The 17,868-nt window shown below is 45.7% G+C and overlaps 1 protein-coding gene across 4 annotated transcripts in view; it reads right to left on the reverse strand.

Annotated features, from left to right (window-relative positions):
• hecw2a (HECT, C2 and WW domain containing E3 ubiquitin protein ligase 2a) overlaps positions 1 to 17,868 on the reverse strand; it is a 43,141-nt gene that overhangs the window by 8,995 nt on the left and 16,278 nt on the right. For 2 of the 4 annotated variants that reach the window (XM_030427854.1, XM_030427855.1), the window contains exons 5-26: positions 17,710 to 17,776; positions 17,451 to 17,620; positions 17,220 to 17,359; positions 16,988 to 17,088; positions 16,065 to 16,909; positions 14,702 to 15,002; positions 14,533 to 14,625; positions 13,737 to 13,887; positions 13,501 to 13,607; positions 13,131 to 13,255; positions 12,705 to 12,890; positions 12,399 to 12,533; positions 11,486 to 11,606; positions 11,301 to 11,397; positions 10,933 to 11,016; positions 10,165 to 10,247; positions 9,771 to 9,891; positions 9,564 to 9,677; positions 7,497 to 7,649; positions 6,080 to 6,178; positions 4,666 to 4,795; positions 1,732 to 1,878 (exon numbers count right to left, since the gene is read on the reverse strand). In XM_030427854.1, coding sequence (XP_030283714.1) covers positions 1,732 to 1,878; positions 4,666 to 4,795; positions 6,080 to 6,178; positions 7,497 to 7,649; positions 9,564 to 9,677; positions 9,771 to 9,891; positions 10,165 to 10,247; positions 10,933 to 11,016; positions 11,301 to 11,397; positions 11,486 to 11,606; positions 12,399 to 12,533; positions 12,705 to 12,890; positions 13,131 to 13,255; positions 13,501 to 13,607; positions 13,737 to 13,887; positions 14,533 to 14,625; positions 14,702 to 15,002; positions 16,065 to 16,909; positions 16,988 to 17,088; positions 17,220 to 17,359; positions 17,451 to 17,620; positions 17,710 to 17,776 — 3,570 coding nt within the window. The remainder of the gene's footprint in view (positions 1 to 1,731; positions 1,879 to 4,665; positions 4,796 to 6,079; positions 6,179 to 7,496; positions 7,650 to 9,563; positions 9,678 to 9,770; positions 9,892 to 10,164; positions 10,248 to 10,932; positions 11,017 to 11,300; positions 11,398 to 11,485; positions 11,607 to 12,398; positions 12,534 to 12,704; positions 12,891 to 13,130; positions 13,256 to 13,500; positions 13,608 to 13,736; positions 13,888 to 14,532; positions 14,626 to 14,701; positions 15,003 to 16,064; positions 16,910 to 16,987; positions 17,089 to 17,219; positions 17,360 to 17,450; positions 17,621 to 17,709; positions 17,777 to 17,868) is intronic. The other 2 variants (XM_030427857.1, XM_030427856.1) reach the window with 2 other exon arrangements.

Here is a 17,868-nt window from a genome sequence, read left to right on the forward strand (position 1 = left end):
ACGCGGTTGAACACGTCTGCTGATCCCGAGGACAAACATTATCGTGGGGAAAGTCTCCATCAGTTTGTTGACTGTAAACGTTGGATTTGGCCTGTGAACGCACACCAACACACGGTCTGTCATCCTGCCAGGTGAGGGAGTTAAACAAGGTGTTGGGTGTTTTTTTTTTTACCAGGTGTGAAAACACACGGGGAGGGAAAAAGCAGAATCTGAGCAGCGAGGTCCAGATTACAGTCCGCTCCTGCTTCACTCTGTCACGCTGAGCAGGGAGGGCCGGCGTCAGCATTCATCAACTCGCGGTTATAAACTGGAAAGAGTTCTCGCCCGTACAAATATGTCAGATGAATACAAACATGTTTATCTGTCGTCACTCAGAGTCTGAACAGACCTCTGCAGGCACGCTCGGCAGGAGCGTGTCCCGAGCCGACCGGCGCGCAAAACCCAAACACACACTGTGAAAATAAATCCTGAACATACCGCTGATTCCAGTCGAGCACGAAATATGTATTGTTGTAAAATGTTTCATTTTGTCGTTTCGTGTCATGCCTCTTGTGTTTGTGTTTGATCTCTTCCTGTTTTTTTTCCTTAAATTCTTGTGTTTTATTTGGAATTTCCTGTGTTTTATGGAATCTCTTTGTTTTGTTTGTTTTGGCCTTTTATGGCTTTATTTTGATAGGACAGCTTAGCGATGACAGGAAATGAGATCACAGTGAGGGGGGGGGGGGGGGGGGGGGGTGACTGGAAGAAACTTTATTTGACAATTGATTTTGACGTTATCATTCTAAGATCAGTTTATGCCACTGATATAATAATATAATGGCATAATAGTGCTACAACCTTTCAAAGAGCATAAATAATATTTAAATATCCTGAATAAATTAAAGCTCCAGGAGAACATTGTTCTGCAAATCGCCAACATGTTGATTTATCCATATGTGTGTATATTAAAAAGACAATAAAGTTTATTGTTAACCTGTAAGTTATCCTTCCTCTGTTACAAATGTTTGTCACAAGTGTTTGATAACATTCTGTGTATATATTCTGTATATTCCTAATATCGGTACAGGCACTGACGTCAAAAATCGAATATCAGTCTGACTTTACAACGATTAATTGCTTTCGTGTAAGTTTTGTTGTTGAGGCTTTTTAATCAAAGGACGCTCAAAATGTGCATCTTCCATTTTTAATGTGAATAAAAATGAATAAATTCTTCCTGCATCTTGTCTCAGAAACCCTGAACGTCAGACGCACTTTTCACGAGTTAACAGATAATTTGCCGTCAACTTATTGTTTGTATTCTGACAACACGGTCCTGATCACATCTTATCCGTTGCGACCAAACGCGGACGATGAGTCGATAATCATCACGACAGGCCGGCTCTCAGGAGCAGAAAGAGCAAAGATCGAACCCAGATGTCTGATGAAGAGCGATGAGTCATGATGGCGTTCACCAAAATGCTGCTTTGTCATTTTCTCTTCGGCTTCATCACAACTGTTTTTAGCCTTTTTCCTCAAAGCTGAAAATGCCAGATGTCAGTCGGGGTGTGGGTGGAAGGAGGCTCGCGGGGTCTTCAGTTATAAAAACATGAAAATCTCAGCACCTGATGCAATGACGCAACCACACTGCGTCACTGATCACAGAGAGTTTCAGCCAGTTTGTGCTCTTAAGAAAATCTTACTTATTGCCCTTTCAAGAGTGACTCATTGATACACCGACGTTCAGTGCCGTACCTCATAGAAGCCTCGGACCAGGCTCTCCGTCTGCTGGGCCACTCCTCGCTCTATACGCCACTTCACCATCCGCTCGATGTACTCCTTCTTGTTCTTCTCCGACACGGGGATACCAGCCCCGCCCGGCTTCAGCTCTCGCTCTGTGATCTGCAGGATCACACGCAGGCAAGGAAAACTTACATCTGAGTGTAAAGTCACACATTAAACCAGGCTGCATCACACATTAAACAGGCTGTATCATAAAGGTAACCAGGCTGCATCACACATTAACCAGGCTGCATCACACATTTAACCAGGCTGCATCACACATTAACCAGGCTGCATCACACATTAACCAGGCTGCAGTCACACATTAAACAGGTTGCAGTCACACATTAAACCAGGCTGCATCACACATTAAACAGGCTGTATCATGCATGTAACCAGGCTGCATCACACATTTAACCAGGCTGCATCACACATTAAACAGGCTGCAGTCACACATTAAACAGGTTGCAGTCACACATTAAACCAGGCTGCATCACACATTAAACAGGCTGTATCATGCATGTAACCAGGCTGCATCACACATTTAACCAGGCTGCATCACACATTAAACAGGCTGCAGTCACACATTAAACAGGTTGCAGTCACACATTAAACCAGGCTGCATCACACATTAAACAGGCTGTATCATGCATGTAACCAGGCTGCATCACACATTTAACCAGGCTGCATCACACATTAAACAGGCTGCAGTCACACATTAAACCAGGCTGCAGTCACACATTAAACAGGTTGCAGTCACACATTAAACCAGGCTGCATCACACATTAAACAGGCTGTATCATGCATGTAACCAGGCTGCATCACACATTTAACCAGGCTGCATCATAAAGGTAACCAGGCTGCATCATAAAGGTAACCAGGCTGCATCACACATTTAACCATGCTGCAGTCACACATTTAACCATGCTAAATTTGCAAAATTAACCAGGTTGCAGTTGCTAATTTAAACAGGCTGCATCACAACTACAACCAGGCTAGAGTCACAAAATTAACCAGGCTACATAAATGAAAGAGGCTGCATCACAAATTTAACCAGGCTGCAGTCACAAATATAATCAGGCTGCAGTCACAAATTCAACCAGGCTGCAGTCACGTACTTAACTAGGCTGTAGTTACAATTTTACCAGGCTGCAGTCACAAATTTAACCATGCTAAATTCGCAAAATTAACCAGGTTGCAGTCACTAATTTAAACAGGCTGCATCACAAATATAACCAGGCTAAAGTCACATATTTAACCAGGCTGCAGTCACAAATGAAACAGGCTGCAATCACAAATACAACCAGGCTAAAGTCACAAATTTAACCATGCTAAATTCGCAAAATTAACCAGGTTGCAGTCACTAATTTAAACAGGCTGCATCACAAATATAACCAGGCTAAAGTCACATATTTAACCAGGCTGCAGTCACAAATGAAACAGGCTGCAATCACAAATACAACCAGGCTGTAGTCACAAATTTAACCATGCTAAATTCACAAAATTAACCAGGTTGCAGTCACTGATTTAAACAGGCTGCAGTCACAAAATCAACCAGGCTGCAGTCACACATTTAACCAGGCTGCATCACACATTTAACCAGGCTGCAGTCACACATTTAACCAGGCTGCATCATAAAGGTAACCAGGCTGCATCACACATTTAACCATGCTGCAGTCACACATTTAACCATGCTAAATTTGCAAAATTAACCAGGTTGCAGTTGCTAATTTAAACAGGCTGCATCACAACTACAACCAGGCTAGAGTCACAAAATTAACCAGGCTACATAAATGAAAGAGGCTGCATCACAAATTTAACCAGGCTGCAGTCACAAATATAATCAGGCTGCAGTCACAAATTCAACCAGGCTGCAGTCACGTACTTAACTAGGCTGTAGTTACAATTTTACCAGGCTGCAGTCACAAATTTAACCATGCTAAATTCGCAAAATTAACCAGGTTGCAGTCACTAATTTAAACAGGCTGCATCACAAATATAACCAGGCTAAAGTCACATATTTAACCAGGCTGCAGTCACAAATGAAACAGGCTGCAATCACAAATACAACCAGGCTAAAGTCACAAATTTAACCATGCTAAATTCGCAAAATTAACCAGATTGCAGTCACTAATTTAAACAGGCTGCATCACAAATATAACCAGGCTAAAGTCACATATTTAACCAGGCTGCAGTCACAAATGAAACAGGCTGCAATCACAAATACAACCAGGCTGTAGTCACAAATTTAACCATGCTAAATTCACAAAATTAACCAGGTTGCAGTCACTGATTTAAACAGGCTGCAGTCACAAAATCAACCAGGCTGCAGTCACACATTTAACCAGGCTGCATCACACAGTTAACCATGCTAAATTTGCAAAATTAACCAGGTTGCAGTCACTAATTTAAACAGGCTGCATCACAAATATAACCAGGCTAAAGTCACATATTTAACCAGGCTGCAGTCACAAATGAAACAGGCTGCAATCACAAATACAACCAGGCTAAAGTCACAAAATTAACCAGACTGCATCTCAAATGAAACAGGCTGTAGTCACAAATTTAACCATGCTAAATTCACAAAATTAACCAGGTTGCAGTCACACATTTAACCAGGCTGCAGTCACAAAATCAACCAGGCTGCAGTCACACATTTAACCAGGCTGCATCACACAGTTAACCAGGCTGCAGTCACACATTTAACCATGCTAAATTTGCAAAATTAACCAGGTTGCAGTCACTAATTTAAACAGGCTGCATCACAAATATAACCAGGCTAAAGTCACATATTTAACCAGACTGCATCTCAAATGAAACAGGCTGCGGTCGCAAAATTAACCAGGTTGCAGTCACTGATTTAAACAGGCTGCATCACAACTACAACCAGGCTGCAGTCACACACACCTGTCCGAACACCTCCTCGTTGACGGTGAAGGTGAGGTCCAGCATGTCCTCGATGTCGTTGTCCTTCATCCACTGCAGACTCTGGTGGAACTCCTCGTCCAGGAACTCGAGGTCGCTCAGGTCACAGGGGCTGCAGGGAGCAGGCAGAGGGGTCAACGAGGTATCGACGGGTCGCCCTACTCATAAACCACGGCTGATTATAAGGAGGGAGGTCAAAGGTTAATTGCCAGTGTGGGATAGCTTTCCATAAAGAAAGCTAAAGGTAATAAACGATAAGACTGGGAGAGATTCAGGACGAGACCATACGTTTGCTTAAATTCCTTACGTATCAGATAAAACCCCTGAGATTCACACAGATAATGAATAAAGACAACATGTTCTTACTTAAAGCATGTGTTGAGGTTGTGAATCAATGAGCCGACCTTAAATGTCAATATGACCTCTTTGACCATCTCTTTTGTTTTGTTTTTTTTATTCTGGCCTGTGTGACAGTCCTTTTAGTGAAGACAGGATTTTCAAACGCTTAAAATGTTTATGAAATACAACATTTTTCCACTGTCACAACATGTTTTGCTCAGCATGCAATATATTTATATTTTCAGATTAGCATGTTGGTGATACTAAACATGCTCCAGGTCCTAAAGCAAATACTGTCAGAATGTTAAGGACATTATTTACAGAAAAAAAGGCTTTAAAAAAATGACATGAGATATCATGAAAAGAGGAGAGTGTCAGTGTTTAAGATATAAGAATCATGTTGACGAGACTTTCTGAGCCTTAGTTATGTCAATTTATGTGCTGATATTGTAAAACTATAGAAGCTTTTTCTACTAACTTCAAACACTTATATTGTTTTTTGTTTCTTGAGGCATCAGTTTACTGTATAGGGCGGCTATGAAGATGATATGTTATCTGTTTTTAACTTTACCTCCATTATATTTCTTCATATTTCTGTGAATCTGCATCATGAGAAGTTTGGATGTTCAGTCACTCGGATGACCTTAAATAACGTCTTTATTTTTTTGCGTGCTTCGTTTTGCTGTCAGCCTGCATGAAATATCTGACGTGCTTGTTATTACAATTTAGAATACATTTCAATTTGTTTGACAAACCGTCTGCACGATAATGTTGCAGCCAAAAAAAGCTCCCTGTTGCGGGGAAGGTTAGGCGCTCTTAATATCACATAAACATCTGTCCTTAGCGCAGACATTTGGCAGAGTTTGAGCTTGTTTGGACAAAGCTATTAATAAGGACGCTGCTCCGACTGATGGGAAACCCAGCCAGCTGCCGGCTGAGAGGATCTGACTGATACACTCGTGTTCTCAGCAGTCTCTTGGAGGCAGGGAGGGGGGATCTGACTGGAAGTGCTGGTTTTGGAGCGGGAAGTAAGAGGCAGGAAGGCGGAGGGACTTACATGCGAAGAAGCCCCTTGTAGAAAGGTCGGGTGAAGAAGGCATCCAGCAGGTACTGATGGACCAGAGCCAGGCCCAAGATACGCCCACTGAAACGGAACCTGGACACAAGACAGGAAGCTTCAGCACCAGAACTGGATTTATTGGCCCCTTTAAATAAGTTGCTGTGAGCACCAGATGGAGCGGGTTTACTCTTTTAAGATGCTGACAGATTTTAAATCTTCTTTCTGCAGACACATAAACATTGTGGACGTTTCTCGGCCTGCGCCTACATGTTGTTGCGCTTCATGTCGCATTTAAGAGGCTTAAGTGAAATTTGAAGATCAGTTTCCAACTGAGGATGCACCAGATGGTGACACCGTCTGAGACAATAAACAAAATCCTCCCAGGATTCGCAGTGAGAACAATAAACTGAGTCACAACGGAGCCGGAGTCTGAACCAACAGGGAAGACGAGGAGCTTCACACCCAGCTCACACTTTAAACATGACTCTCTGTTCTGACTGTCTGGAGAAACACTCTGCGGCTCTGTTCAGGCCCGGTACCAACGTCCCTCCTGAGCGACCCGATCACAAGTGCACAGGTGTGAACAGCTCCCAGAAGCACCGAGGACCCGTTTGAGATCGGATCACTCGGAATAGTTCAGAGGTCATGGGGCCACTTTCTTTCAATGAGTACACAGAGAAGAAGAAGAAGAAGAAGAAGAAGAAGAAGAAGAAGAAGAAGAAGAAGAAGAAGAAGAAGAAGAAGAAGATTACTACGGCTCTCTTTCGAGCCAATGTCAGCAGCAGATGTTTGTAAACACACTGTCTGTTTCAACCGATCCAATCATTGAACTATTAACCACAATATCCCCAGAGTCCCTTTAGAAATTGTGCAATTTTGTGAGTTGTTGAGTCAGGTGAAGCTTTATAAACTTTGTGAAACACTGTTTACAACAAATTCTTAACAATTTGGGCCTTCTTGTAAATTCAGCAAATATTAAACAATAAGTTCTGTCTTTCTTTGTATAAAAACATTGTTTCTGCCCCAGTGATTTATACATTTATTTGCATATAGAGTGGGGAAGTGATATATGATTACAAGAGGTCACTCCAGACGCATGTTCATTCCTGCCGCCATGTTTATCCAGCATGACAAAATAAAACCCTGAAGACTTCATGTTCTATCTTCTTCATCCAGCCTCTGATACTGTCATTTTCTTGTCTGGCCTGTTTTTCATCAGTCTGATCATCCATCATCCAACCGTGCATCCGTCCAACAAATCGGTGTCAATGAGGCACGACTGACAAATGGCCGATCCAGATTTCCACACAGCACCCCGCAAACGACTTCTATTCCGGGATCGGCACGGAGCTGACGACGTGAACTCTTTACTGTCACTTCCAGAAAACAGACGGTAAGCGGACTGTAGACTTACCATTCATGGTGGTTGTCTACGAAGGCCGACATGGGGCTGATCTGGACGGTGTACGTGTCATTGGCTGAATACTCAAACAGGCCGTAGTACGGGTTGAAGAGCTCTCTGGAGACGAGGAAGAAAAACTCTCTGGAGGGTCCGCTGTAGTCCAGCCTGCAGGGAGAATGAATCATGAATCAACCACTACACAATCGTCAGCGCTGAAGACACGAGATGATACTCTCTGATGACAAAGGATGTCGTGTGACTCATTCTACCGTCTACAAAAACACGGCGTAGACGCTGTCAATCATCTGTCATGTTTGTTTACATAAATCTACTATTAATACTCTTCAGTAGTAGTTCTTCTCCCGCCCACGTTCTCCAGCTGCTCATCGACCACAAGACTGTAGATTCACTGGGATGTTAGCAGATCTGTGTAGCTGCACAATTTGAAATTTAAAGGGACGTTTCACCCCAGAACCAAAAACACACATCTTTCCTTGTACCTGTCATGCTATTAAAGGGATATTCCGGTGTAAATTTAATCCATGGTCTAAATCACCGTGAAACTGTGTTAGACTCCCTCTCCAGAGATCAAGTTAGCAGACCGCTAATTTATGGAGTTTATCAACCTCAGAAACGACCGCACGACAACAATACACTGCAGTAAATGGATCCAAATATAAACCGCCACCAAAAAGCCACAAATAATGCTCAGAACAGCACCAAACTTCAGCAACAGTACAAATAGGGTCTCAGCACATAGTCCGGGGCATCTAACCTCCGCTAGCTTAGCTAGGGAAGCTATTGGGATGCTAAAAACGGAGTTCAACTCTCCTCCATCAGCTTCCGGGTCGGGGAAGTCCCGAGGAGTCGATTACCGAGTGCAGTAGAGTTCCGCGGCTCATGGGTGAAAATGTCTGATTATGACTCCATGGAAAAGCAATCAAAGTTCATATGTGTCTTACCTGCCAGTTTATAACAGTTATTATCGAGAGCGGACAGGGAAAAGAACGGAATTGAGCATTTCTAACTGCACTCGGTAATCGTCGCGTCGGGACTTCCCCGACCCGGAAGCTGATGGAGGAGAGTTGAAATCTGTTTTTAGCTTCACAATAGAAATCCAGCTAAGCTAGCGGAGGTTAGATGCCCCGGACTATGTGCTGAGACCCTATTTGTACTGTTGCTGAAGTTTGGTGCTGTTCTGAGCATTATTTGTGGCTTTTTGGTGGCGGTTTATATTTGGATCCATTTACTGCAGTGTATTGTTGTCGTGCGGTCGTTTCTGAGGTTGATAAAACTCCGTAAATTAGCGGTCTGCTAACTTGATCTCTCGAGAGGGAGTCTAACACAGTTTCACAGTGATTTAGACCATGGATTAAACTTACACCGGAATATCCCTTTAATCTATGAGATTGTTTCTGGTGTGAGTTGCAGATTTTTGGAGATATTAACCATAAAGATGTCTGAGTTCTCTCGTATGTAATGGAACTGGATGGCACTCGGCTTGTGGTGATCAAGGCGCCAATAACTACATTTGAAAAACTGTCTCTCTCCGGAAATCATGAGCCGATTACTCAAGATAATCCACAGAGCAGTTTCATGTAGCAGCTATTTTTATTCTAGGAAATTACAGACATTAACAATATTATAGAAGGAAGCGAGCATCTACTCATGGAGAAGAGTTTAGCTAACAAATCTAACTTAGACAGCTGACGTTACGGGCTTGTTTCCACGTAGTTCTGTGTGTATATTCTATGCAACCAGAAGATTATTCATGTGTTTGTAAATCATGCCTCATGGCAACTGAAAGATCTAACTTATGTGATGGATTTTGCACCGTGTGCCACAGGAAAGTTAGCGAAAATGGACTGTTACCAGTTTGGAGTGCAGGTCCATAGTTAGAGCATCACTGAACTACTGTTTGATTAATGTAATTCAGCTCTATTCTTACATAATCTCTAAGTAAAAAGGTAAAATATGGATATTTGATTTTGTGGTAAACCGTTCCTTTAATGTAACGAAAACTTCTCTGACTAAATCCTGATAAGAAGATGAATTTGGACCGAAATGAGTCTTTCTCACCCGTCCTCGCCCACGAAGCTGACGTAGAGTTTACTCCTCTGCAGGTCTTTACGGGAGTAACACATGATCTGGTTGAAGGCGTCCTCCAGGAGGTGATCCCTGCGTATGATGAGTCTGAGAGCACACACACAGGAAAATATGGTGACTACAGCGAAAAGTCCAGCTGATTATCTATTATTCTCTATTTTTATTGGAGTGTAAACCTACTTGACTTTCCCCGGTCCCTGTCCGTAACCCTTGGTCTCCAGCTTTCGATAGAAGTTCCTCAGTTTAGCCTCAAAATCTCTCTTGTAGGGAGCAGGAGCTCGGGCGTTGGCTCGCTGGGTGCCTGAGATATAAATCACAGAGTCACGGGAAGAAAGAATAAGATGGAGACGACGGACGACACAGTAACGAGTCTGAAAGAAGACACATCATCTGATGTACGTGAGTTCAATGTCAACATTAACCTGCGTTTTATATGGAGGTAGAATGAAATTGCTTCTTTTATTTAGTGAGACGATGTAAACAAACCTCGTGGTGGAATTTAATAACACAGGTAAGACTTTAATAAAGAGGAGAGAGAGAGAGAGTCTGTGTCACCACGGAGACGGAGACTGACCGGGGGAGCTCTGCGGAGAGGCGATGCTGTAACTCGGGTGGAGTAATGGTGGTACGTATGACATCACCTCCTCCTCAAATAAGCTGGAGACAAGAGAGAGGCGGTGTCAGAAGAAAACAGCTTTGTGACGGTGCATTTTTTCCAGCTAAGAAGGTTTGAAAAGAGTTGATTTAGCTTTCGAAGGAGGAGAATTATCTCAACAAACAAACACTTCATCCCTCAGCTCATCACCAACATTTGAAATTGACAAGTTTGGCAACACATGGTGAAGAATTATAATTTTTCCTCTGAAATGTACCAGAGTAGAAGCACTATGAATTACTTCTGTATTTTTAAACCTGCGCCCTATATTAACATGTTTTAATGTATAAATGAGTCGTTCTTCTCAAAAGTAGGACTGCAGTTTAATCCTTTGGGGCAACTGCGACCATCAAAGATCAAACGTCCATTAAAAGTGTTTATTTTTGTCAATGACAGACTGAGATTGTTACTACAAGTGTCTGATCACTTACACAACAATATAATACCTGAATATATAAGCACAGTACTCGAGTAAATGTACTTAGTTACACTTCACTACGCCATATAACAGTTTAGCATCAGCATCTGGGGGTAAAATGAGAACTAGACTTGTATTCATCGACGTGCCGCGGCCCGTTGGATAGTGACCATTAATCAGCCTCTGACACACACACACACACACACACACACACACACACACACACACACACACACACACACACACAGACACACACACACAGGACTCACCTTAGCAGCATGACGAGGTCGGCGTCGCTGGAGAGACGAGCCAGCCCGTTGACTCCCTCAGTGCGAATAAACTGCACCTTCTCCCTGCACACACACACACACACACACACACACACACACACACACACACACAGACACACACAGACACACACACACACACACACACAGAAAACCCGTCAGGGGGTAAACTGACTCAATCCATTAGGATTAAAGGTTAACTGTGTGTTCAGGGTGACTGATGATGATGATGATGATGATGATGATGATGACGATGGTGGTAATGGAGGCGAGGAAGGCTTGCGAGGAAGCGAGAGCGAGAGTGAGAGAAGAAGACAGAAGGAGGACAGAGGAGGTAAACACAGACGTACTTGAGCGAGTGGTTCCTGGCGAGCTCGGGTTGCCTCTCCTGCAGGATCTCGACGATGTTGGGTTGCCGTAGAAACGCCACTATCTTGTCGTTGTAGGCTGGAGAAAATCAGGAGAGTGGAATTATAAATGTGTGAGTGTTTACACCTGGTGTCTCTCTGTGTACATGTGATTCAGCCCGACTCACCCACAGGAACCACGTCTTGGTACTGACTCCGAGTGGAGCCGCTGAAGGTGCTGGAGGGGCGGGGCATGACGGGCGGGTTGGTTTGGCGAGAGTCGTCCACCACCTGTGATAAGAGGAGGCACTACGGTTCAGGTCGCATCCTAGTTCTGACACCGATTTACCCAACAGTCATCGGCCAACACCCACCCGTATGTTCTCCTGATGACTACAAATCTCTAACTTCTTATTCCATTTAAGTCTGTTCAATTTAGTAATGTACATTTGTATAACAGGTATATTATATGGTATAGAAATAGTAATCAAAGGTGAAGCAATTCCTTCTTCAGGGAGCTAAACACCACTGTCCTTCATCAGATTTGTGTCTGTACACCAGCACCGGCAACATGTGTGAGTGAGAGACCTCGGGACAGTTTCCATTCAGGTCTGCGAGAACAATAACAGATATTGTTGACAGGATGTCAGGACGGCTCCAGCTGTGTCTGATGCAAGAAAATTTGGTCATCTAAAGCCAAAACACGACGTCTTCCAGCCGTAGACGAGTGGTTTTTGTACCTAAACCTAACCAGAACCACTGAACACAGAGCTGTCAAGACACAGATGGAAATTTAAATCTAAAGAAGCTTGATTCTTCCACATATCTGTGGTTTGCAGACATGTTTACTGCCGACACGTACTTTGCCGACTAGGATGTAAAAACGGCTCGGTGTCTCTTGGCGCTAAAGGATGTAAAATATCACAGCTGTTAAATGAACTGCATTAACTTTCTGCTGCTGACTTGAATTTCAAGCAGCCATGATGTCATCGCTCGTGACCCCGCCTGAATCTCAAGAAGCCTCTCTAAACATCGCAGTGTCTCTGCTAGCTTCAAGCCGACTCCCGGTGACGAGTGGCGCAGTGGCGGCTGGTCTCTCACCTCCCCGGCACTGTGGCTGCGCTGGCGGCTCAGGTGCTGGCGGTGGGCCAGCAGCCCGGTGGAGCGAGAGCTCTGGAGGGGCAGCCGAGGGTCGATGAAGGTCGTGGAGCGACAGTTGTGATCCACGAAGAAAGGCTGAGGATCGAGATGGAAAAAGACACAGTCAGGGAGGAATGAACGCCACGGTGTGCGCACAGAAACAGACGTTCGCACTGAGAGGAAAGATTATAAAAAGGACTGAGCAGAGATTACAGTCTTAGCTTTGAGGTCAAATGTGAAAAGTCAGGCGTTCACACAAACACACACCTTCCCAGTGTGGTCGTGCTTCATCTCCCAGCCCCGAGGAAGCTCCAGCTGCTTGTTGGAGAACATGTTGAGGAAGGTGACGAGGTCGCGGTTGTGCTGGTAGCGCTCGAAGTAATGAGCATCCCGACGCACCTTACTGATCATGTGCTTCAGGCAGGTGTTGCTCGTAAACATGCGGTAGGCACTCTGGGTGGAGACGGGAGAGAGGTGATGTCATCAGAAAGGGACGAGAGCAACACGACAGAACAGCATTTTCATTTTTCATTCACTCGAGATGGACGATGAAAATTCACCTGACAAGATAATGATTACATTTTCACTTTTGGGTGAATCTTTCCTTTAAATCAGTCAATGTGGAATGTGGATTTTGGGGTTTATGAGTACAGTATGTTTGTCTGTATGTAGACGGAAGTGTGTTGTACGTACAGGGTTTGAATGCAGCATGGTGAAGAAGTCGGGGCTGCACAGGAACTTGGCGCTGGGCGACTGGAGCAGCAGCGAGAGACGCGACCGCCCGCTGGAGTGAGCGACCGCGCTGTCTCGTCGGTATTCTGCAGGAAAAACAAGCCGTCACACTAATGAGAGCGGCTCATCTCATGAAAACACAATTCTAAATGACATATCAAAGCGTTCGGTGTCAGCGATATAAAAGACTGTGAGAGCTTTGTGTGTAAACAAGCATTTCAAGAGATGAATCATCCTCGAGAGGTGAGTCACTGGATTGTGCAAATATTTCTCTTCTTGTTTCTGTGAATGAAACCGGTAATTTGTCTGTTTTGGGTTTATTGACACCGACCAGCGATGGAGTGAGGCATCAGATCACTTTCTGGTTCGGGGAGCAGGTCGACCGGGGCTTCCTCCACCCGGTCACTGTTGGTTATTGTCCTCCTGATGCTCTGGTACCTGAGAGCCACAGTCAAGAGGAAGTTAGTAACAGTTTTTTTTTGTCTTTTTGATGCAAATATTTACCAAACTAGTTTCTCTAGGGCGTCTTTTAAAATAGAGGTAAAACAAACAACAAACACAGCGAACCTGCGGTTGAGTTGCTCCATCTGCTGGATGGAGTTGGAGCGGGTCAGGCCCTGCGGGGCCGGAGGTCCGGTGGGACGCTGCCATGTGGTGGTTCTGTTCACGTGGTCCACGAAGAAGATCCTCCCATGGCTGTCGATCCGAGCCTCCCAGTCTGAGCGGTGATCGATAATTGACAGGAGGTGATTAATGAAGAAACAAACACACGACTCCAGACTTCTTTCTTAATGCGTCCGCAACAAGAAATCTTTAATTAAGCATCCAATTTGGGATAAAATGTATTCATGCATTCTTTGTCTCTGTCAGCATTAAAGTAAAACTCTCTCCAAAATGCAACCTAGGCTTTAATTCTCCTCCATGTTTCGTCGCATTCGGAAATCGTCGCTTCTCTACTGCGGCGAGCGGAACAAGCTACTGCTTTGGTCGTAATTATGCTTTTAAACGAAGGTTTGACTCGGGTACATTCACAAAAAAAGCCTTGGTTGCATTTTGGCGAGAGTTTCGCTTTAACACAAGAGTCTACAGACAAGCTAGGATCCAGATGCTAACATGAGCATGCTAACATTTAGGCGTTAACATGCTCATGTTTAGCACGTTTAATGTAGAGTGCTAGCATGCTTACATCTGCAAAACAAAATGGAAATACTCAATTAAAATATACGTAGTACTTCAAAAAGTGTAACTAAAACACAGTACTTGAGTGAATGTACTTCATGCAGACAAACACAGACACACTGCTACGCACAGACAACTACACACCAGACAAACATGCAGCATGCAGACACACACACACACTCACTGGGAGGCAGCGGCTCGTCCACGCGTTGGTATCTGTGGATGTCGTGACGGACTGAAGGGAGCGAACGCACAGGATGACCGTTAACGTGAGATCCTGAGCACAGAAAACAAAAATAACGTTTCAATGTGGAGCTGGTAAATAAAACGACCCCCAGACAAACGCTGGTTACCTTCCTCTCCATCTGTTTCCGTGGTGACCTGCTCTGAATCCGCAGACCCCGCCCCCTCCTGTGGCTTGGCCCCCTCCCCTTCCTGTTCTTCGGCCACGCCCCCTGCAGCCTGCATGCTCAGCCTCCTCTGACCCATCTCCTCCAACTCCACCTGCTCGATCGGTGGAGGCGCTTCTCCTTCAGACTCAGCGGAGGCCGCTTGCCCGCCTCCTTCGTCGTCTACGGCCTGATTGGTCGGAGGAGTGCGGGACACCACGTCTCCCCCCGGATCAATGGCCGCCTCCGCTCCCTCCTCCGCTTCCTACAGGTGAGGATGTTTGTCACAAACACACTGATACACAAAGACATTCACACCTGCTGCTACAAAATATGCGTGAATTACAGGAAGTGGGTCGACACCGGCTCCATCACCACGGCAACGGAAGAAAACGGAGAAACTTTTGACTTCATGCAAAAATGTCCTGGTGCGTGGGAGTAACTGCTAAAAGCAGAGAATGTTTGTCTCAAAGTCTGATGAAACACAGATCAGCGGGTCGGTGCTACACGTCATCTTCGACCCGCTGACTGCTTCAGAACTTGTTATTTAACAGCCCGGTGTGAACGTGCACTGACGCTGCTGCAGTACATTTTTATGATGCAGTGTCACGGGAATCCAGCTGGTGCTAGGACCCAGCGGAGGCGGCTGCTCGGTACAGTGTGTACACTGTGGGGACAGTAACGACACTCAGAGTGGACTGAAGCTGCACGCTCAGTGCGACGAGGTAAAGAAACTGTACAATGACATCTGACGACGGAGAAATATCATCAGAATACAAAAACAGAAACAGACGAGCTGATTATGAGTTCACCAGCCTGCTCACTGTGATATTGATTAGTGATGCAGGTGTTCAACTCACAGCTGTCTTGTTGATTTGTGCTTCTTTTACACAATAAACCTTAAAAAAATGCATCATTTTAATTTGTATTTTACCCGATAACCTGCCGACAGTGTTGTAAAAAACACCTCAAATTCAGACTTGAGTGAAAACAAAGATATCATGCTAAAATATCACTGTGAATAGAAAAAGATATTTTATTTTCATTGTATGAAAAAGAAGACAAAGAAACTTTTAGCGATCTCGTTCCCGCCTTCTAAAATCTCGGCAATTTAAACTATAAAATATCTATAAAATACCCTCAGTTACCAATAATCACACATTTGGTGACTTTGCTAATAAATGTTGTGTTTTCTGGGATCATCTTTCTGTATTTTCTGATTTTATCTTGCAGACAATTAATTGGTCCGATTGATAAAAATAATCTTTATCTGCAGGGAAACACTTCAGACTGATACACAGACAGAGTTGAGTGTCAGTGAACTCACCACAGCGGTGGTCAGTGTGATCGGACAGCTCTCTGACGATGACACGACCGTCTGCTGGGCTGTTGCCATGGAGCAGGTGTCGATGTCGGAGGACGGGTCCTCCAGAGGCCCCCGTCCGTCCTCGGGCACCTCTCCACCCTCCGGCGGAGCTGCATGGGACACAGCCTCTGTGAAAGGAGCCTCGTCCACCTCGGAGAAGACGTCTGGCTCAACATCGTCCAGGTCCAGACCGAGTCCCATCCCCAGGATCGCCTCTGCGTCCGGCGGCACGTCTTCTGTCCCACCAACCGCCCCCTCCAGCTCCTCCTCCAGAACCGACGCCTCCAGCTGCCCCGGCTGCAGCTCAGGAAACGGGTCTTCTTCCTCTGCGACATCGGGAGGTTCCCCATTAAACAGCAGCGGTGACAGCGGCACCGGGGTGATGTCATTGGCCCCGGACCTGTCCTCGTCCTCGTCCGAATCGATGTGCAACATGGCGCTGAGCCTCGTGTGTGTGGGGAAGCTCGAGCGCAGTTTAGGTGAGGCCGCGCCCAGGGGTCTTTCACCGGGGCCTTTGGGGGCCTCGATAGCATCCAGGCCTTCCATGAGGGACCGCTGGAGGATTTCATGACCTGACAAACCTGCCGGCCCAAGAAATCTGGCCTCAGCTCCAACAAGAGACAGGTCCTTATCCGGTAAGGCCGCGGCGGCGCCTTCCCACAAGCTCTGCGAGCCCTGGGAGCCGGTCGGAGACAGGCTCGAGGAGACCACTCCGGGAAGATGGTGGGGAAGATCCTCATCATCAGAGGGAGTCCCCGGAGCTCCGTTCAAGGACGACATGCCAATGATTGAATCAGGAGAGGCACCTACAGCAGGCGGGGAACAATTAGTTATCGGGGGAACAAGTTACAGCAAATTTTGATACAATTTAAAGTCAGATTTACCATCCGGCCCGGTCGACGTGAGCTCCACTTTGAACTGCAACTGACCGCTGACGTGTTCCGTCGGCAGGCGTCGGCACAGGGGGAAGCTCACCGGCTGGACTCTGGACGGACAGACAACGAGAAAGTAACCCTCAAACTGAATCACTCGAGATGTCACTTCTGATGCTGCAGCTGTTTGTAGATCCGTAACGTACGTTCTGTGTGAACTTACGTCTGTGTGTTTCCCACCTACCCTGGTATTTTCTCTATAAGCCGCTGCACAGGGATCGTGAGCTGCCCGAGGAAGCGTTTGATGATCGGTCGACTCTTTGCAAACTTGTCCTTCACCTCGATGTACAGGATGTCCGTCATCAGCGCCACAAACGTGTATTTCTGCGGAGAGGCAAAGTCAAAAACATTCTCAGGCGCGTCCTGCTGATGTCAGAGAGCGTGTGGTGTCGTGCAGTGAGACAGTGATCGTCACCTCTCCATGCCAGACGGGGTTGGTGGTGTTGGCGATGATGGCTGACCGTCGCTCCTGCCCGTGGTGGCTGAAGATGGGGAAGACGCTCCTCTTCCCCGGGTGGATGGACATCTTCAGGTACGGGTCGGGGTTGAAAAACATTCCCTTCTTCAGGCCCGTGGCGCGCAGATCTGCAAGAAAGCGTCAGCAACGGGAGGCCGGTGAGAACGAGACGGTTCTGTCCGTTAAGTTTGTCTTCAAGAGAGTGATTCCAACTCACCTGTCAGGGTGAAGCTGATCAGTTTTCGCGGATGTTCAACGCCCACCTGCTCCGCCAGCCCCTCCACCTGAGAGAGATCAGACGACCACGATACTAAACGGACTGGAAGCTGCTGACTGCTCGTCGCCGAGGTGGCAGAGAGAGTTACATTATTCATAC

Source organism: Sparus aurata, chromosome 9 (assembly GCF_900880675.1).
Source record: "Sparus aurata chromosome 9, fSpaAur1.1, whole genome shotgun sequence".
Taxonomy (NCBI): Eukaryota; Metazoa; Chordata; class Actinopteri; order Spariformes; family Sparidae; genus Sparus; species Sparus aurata.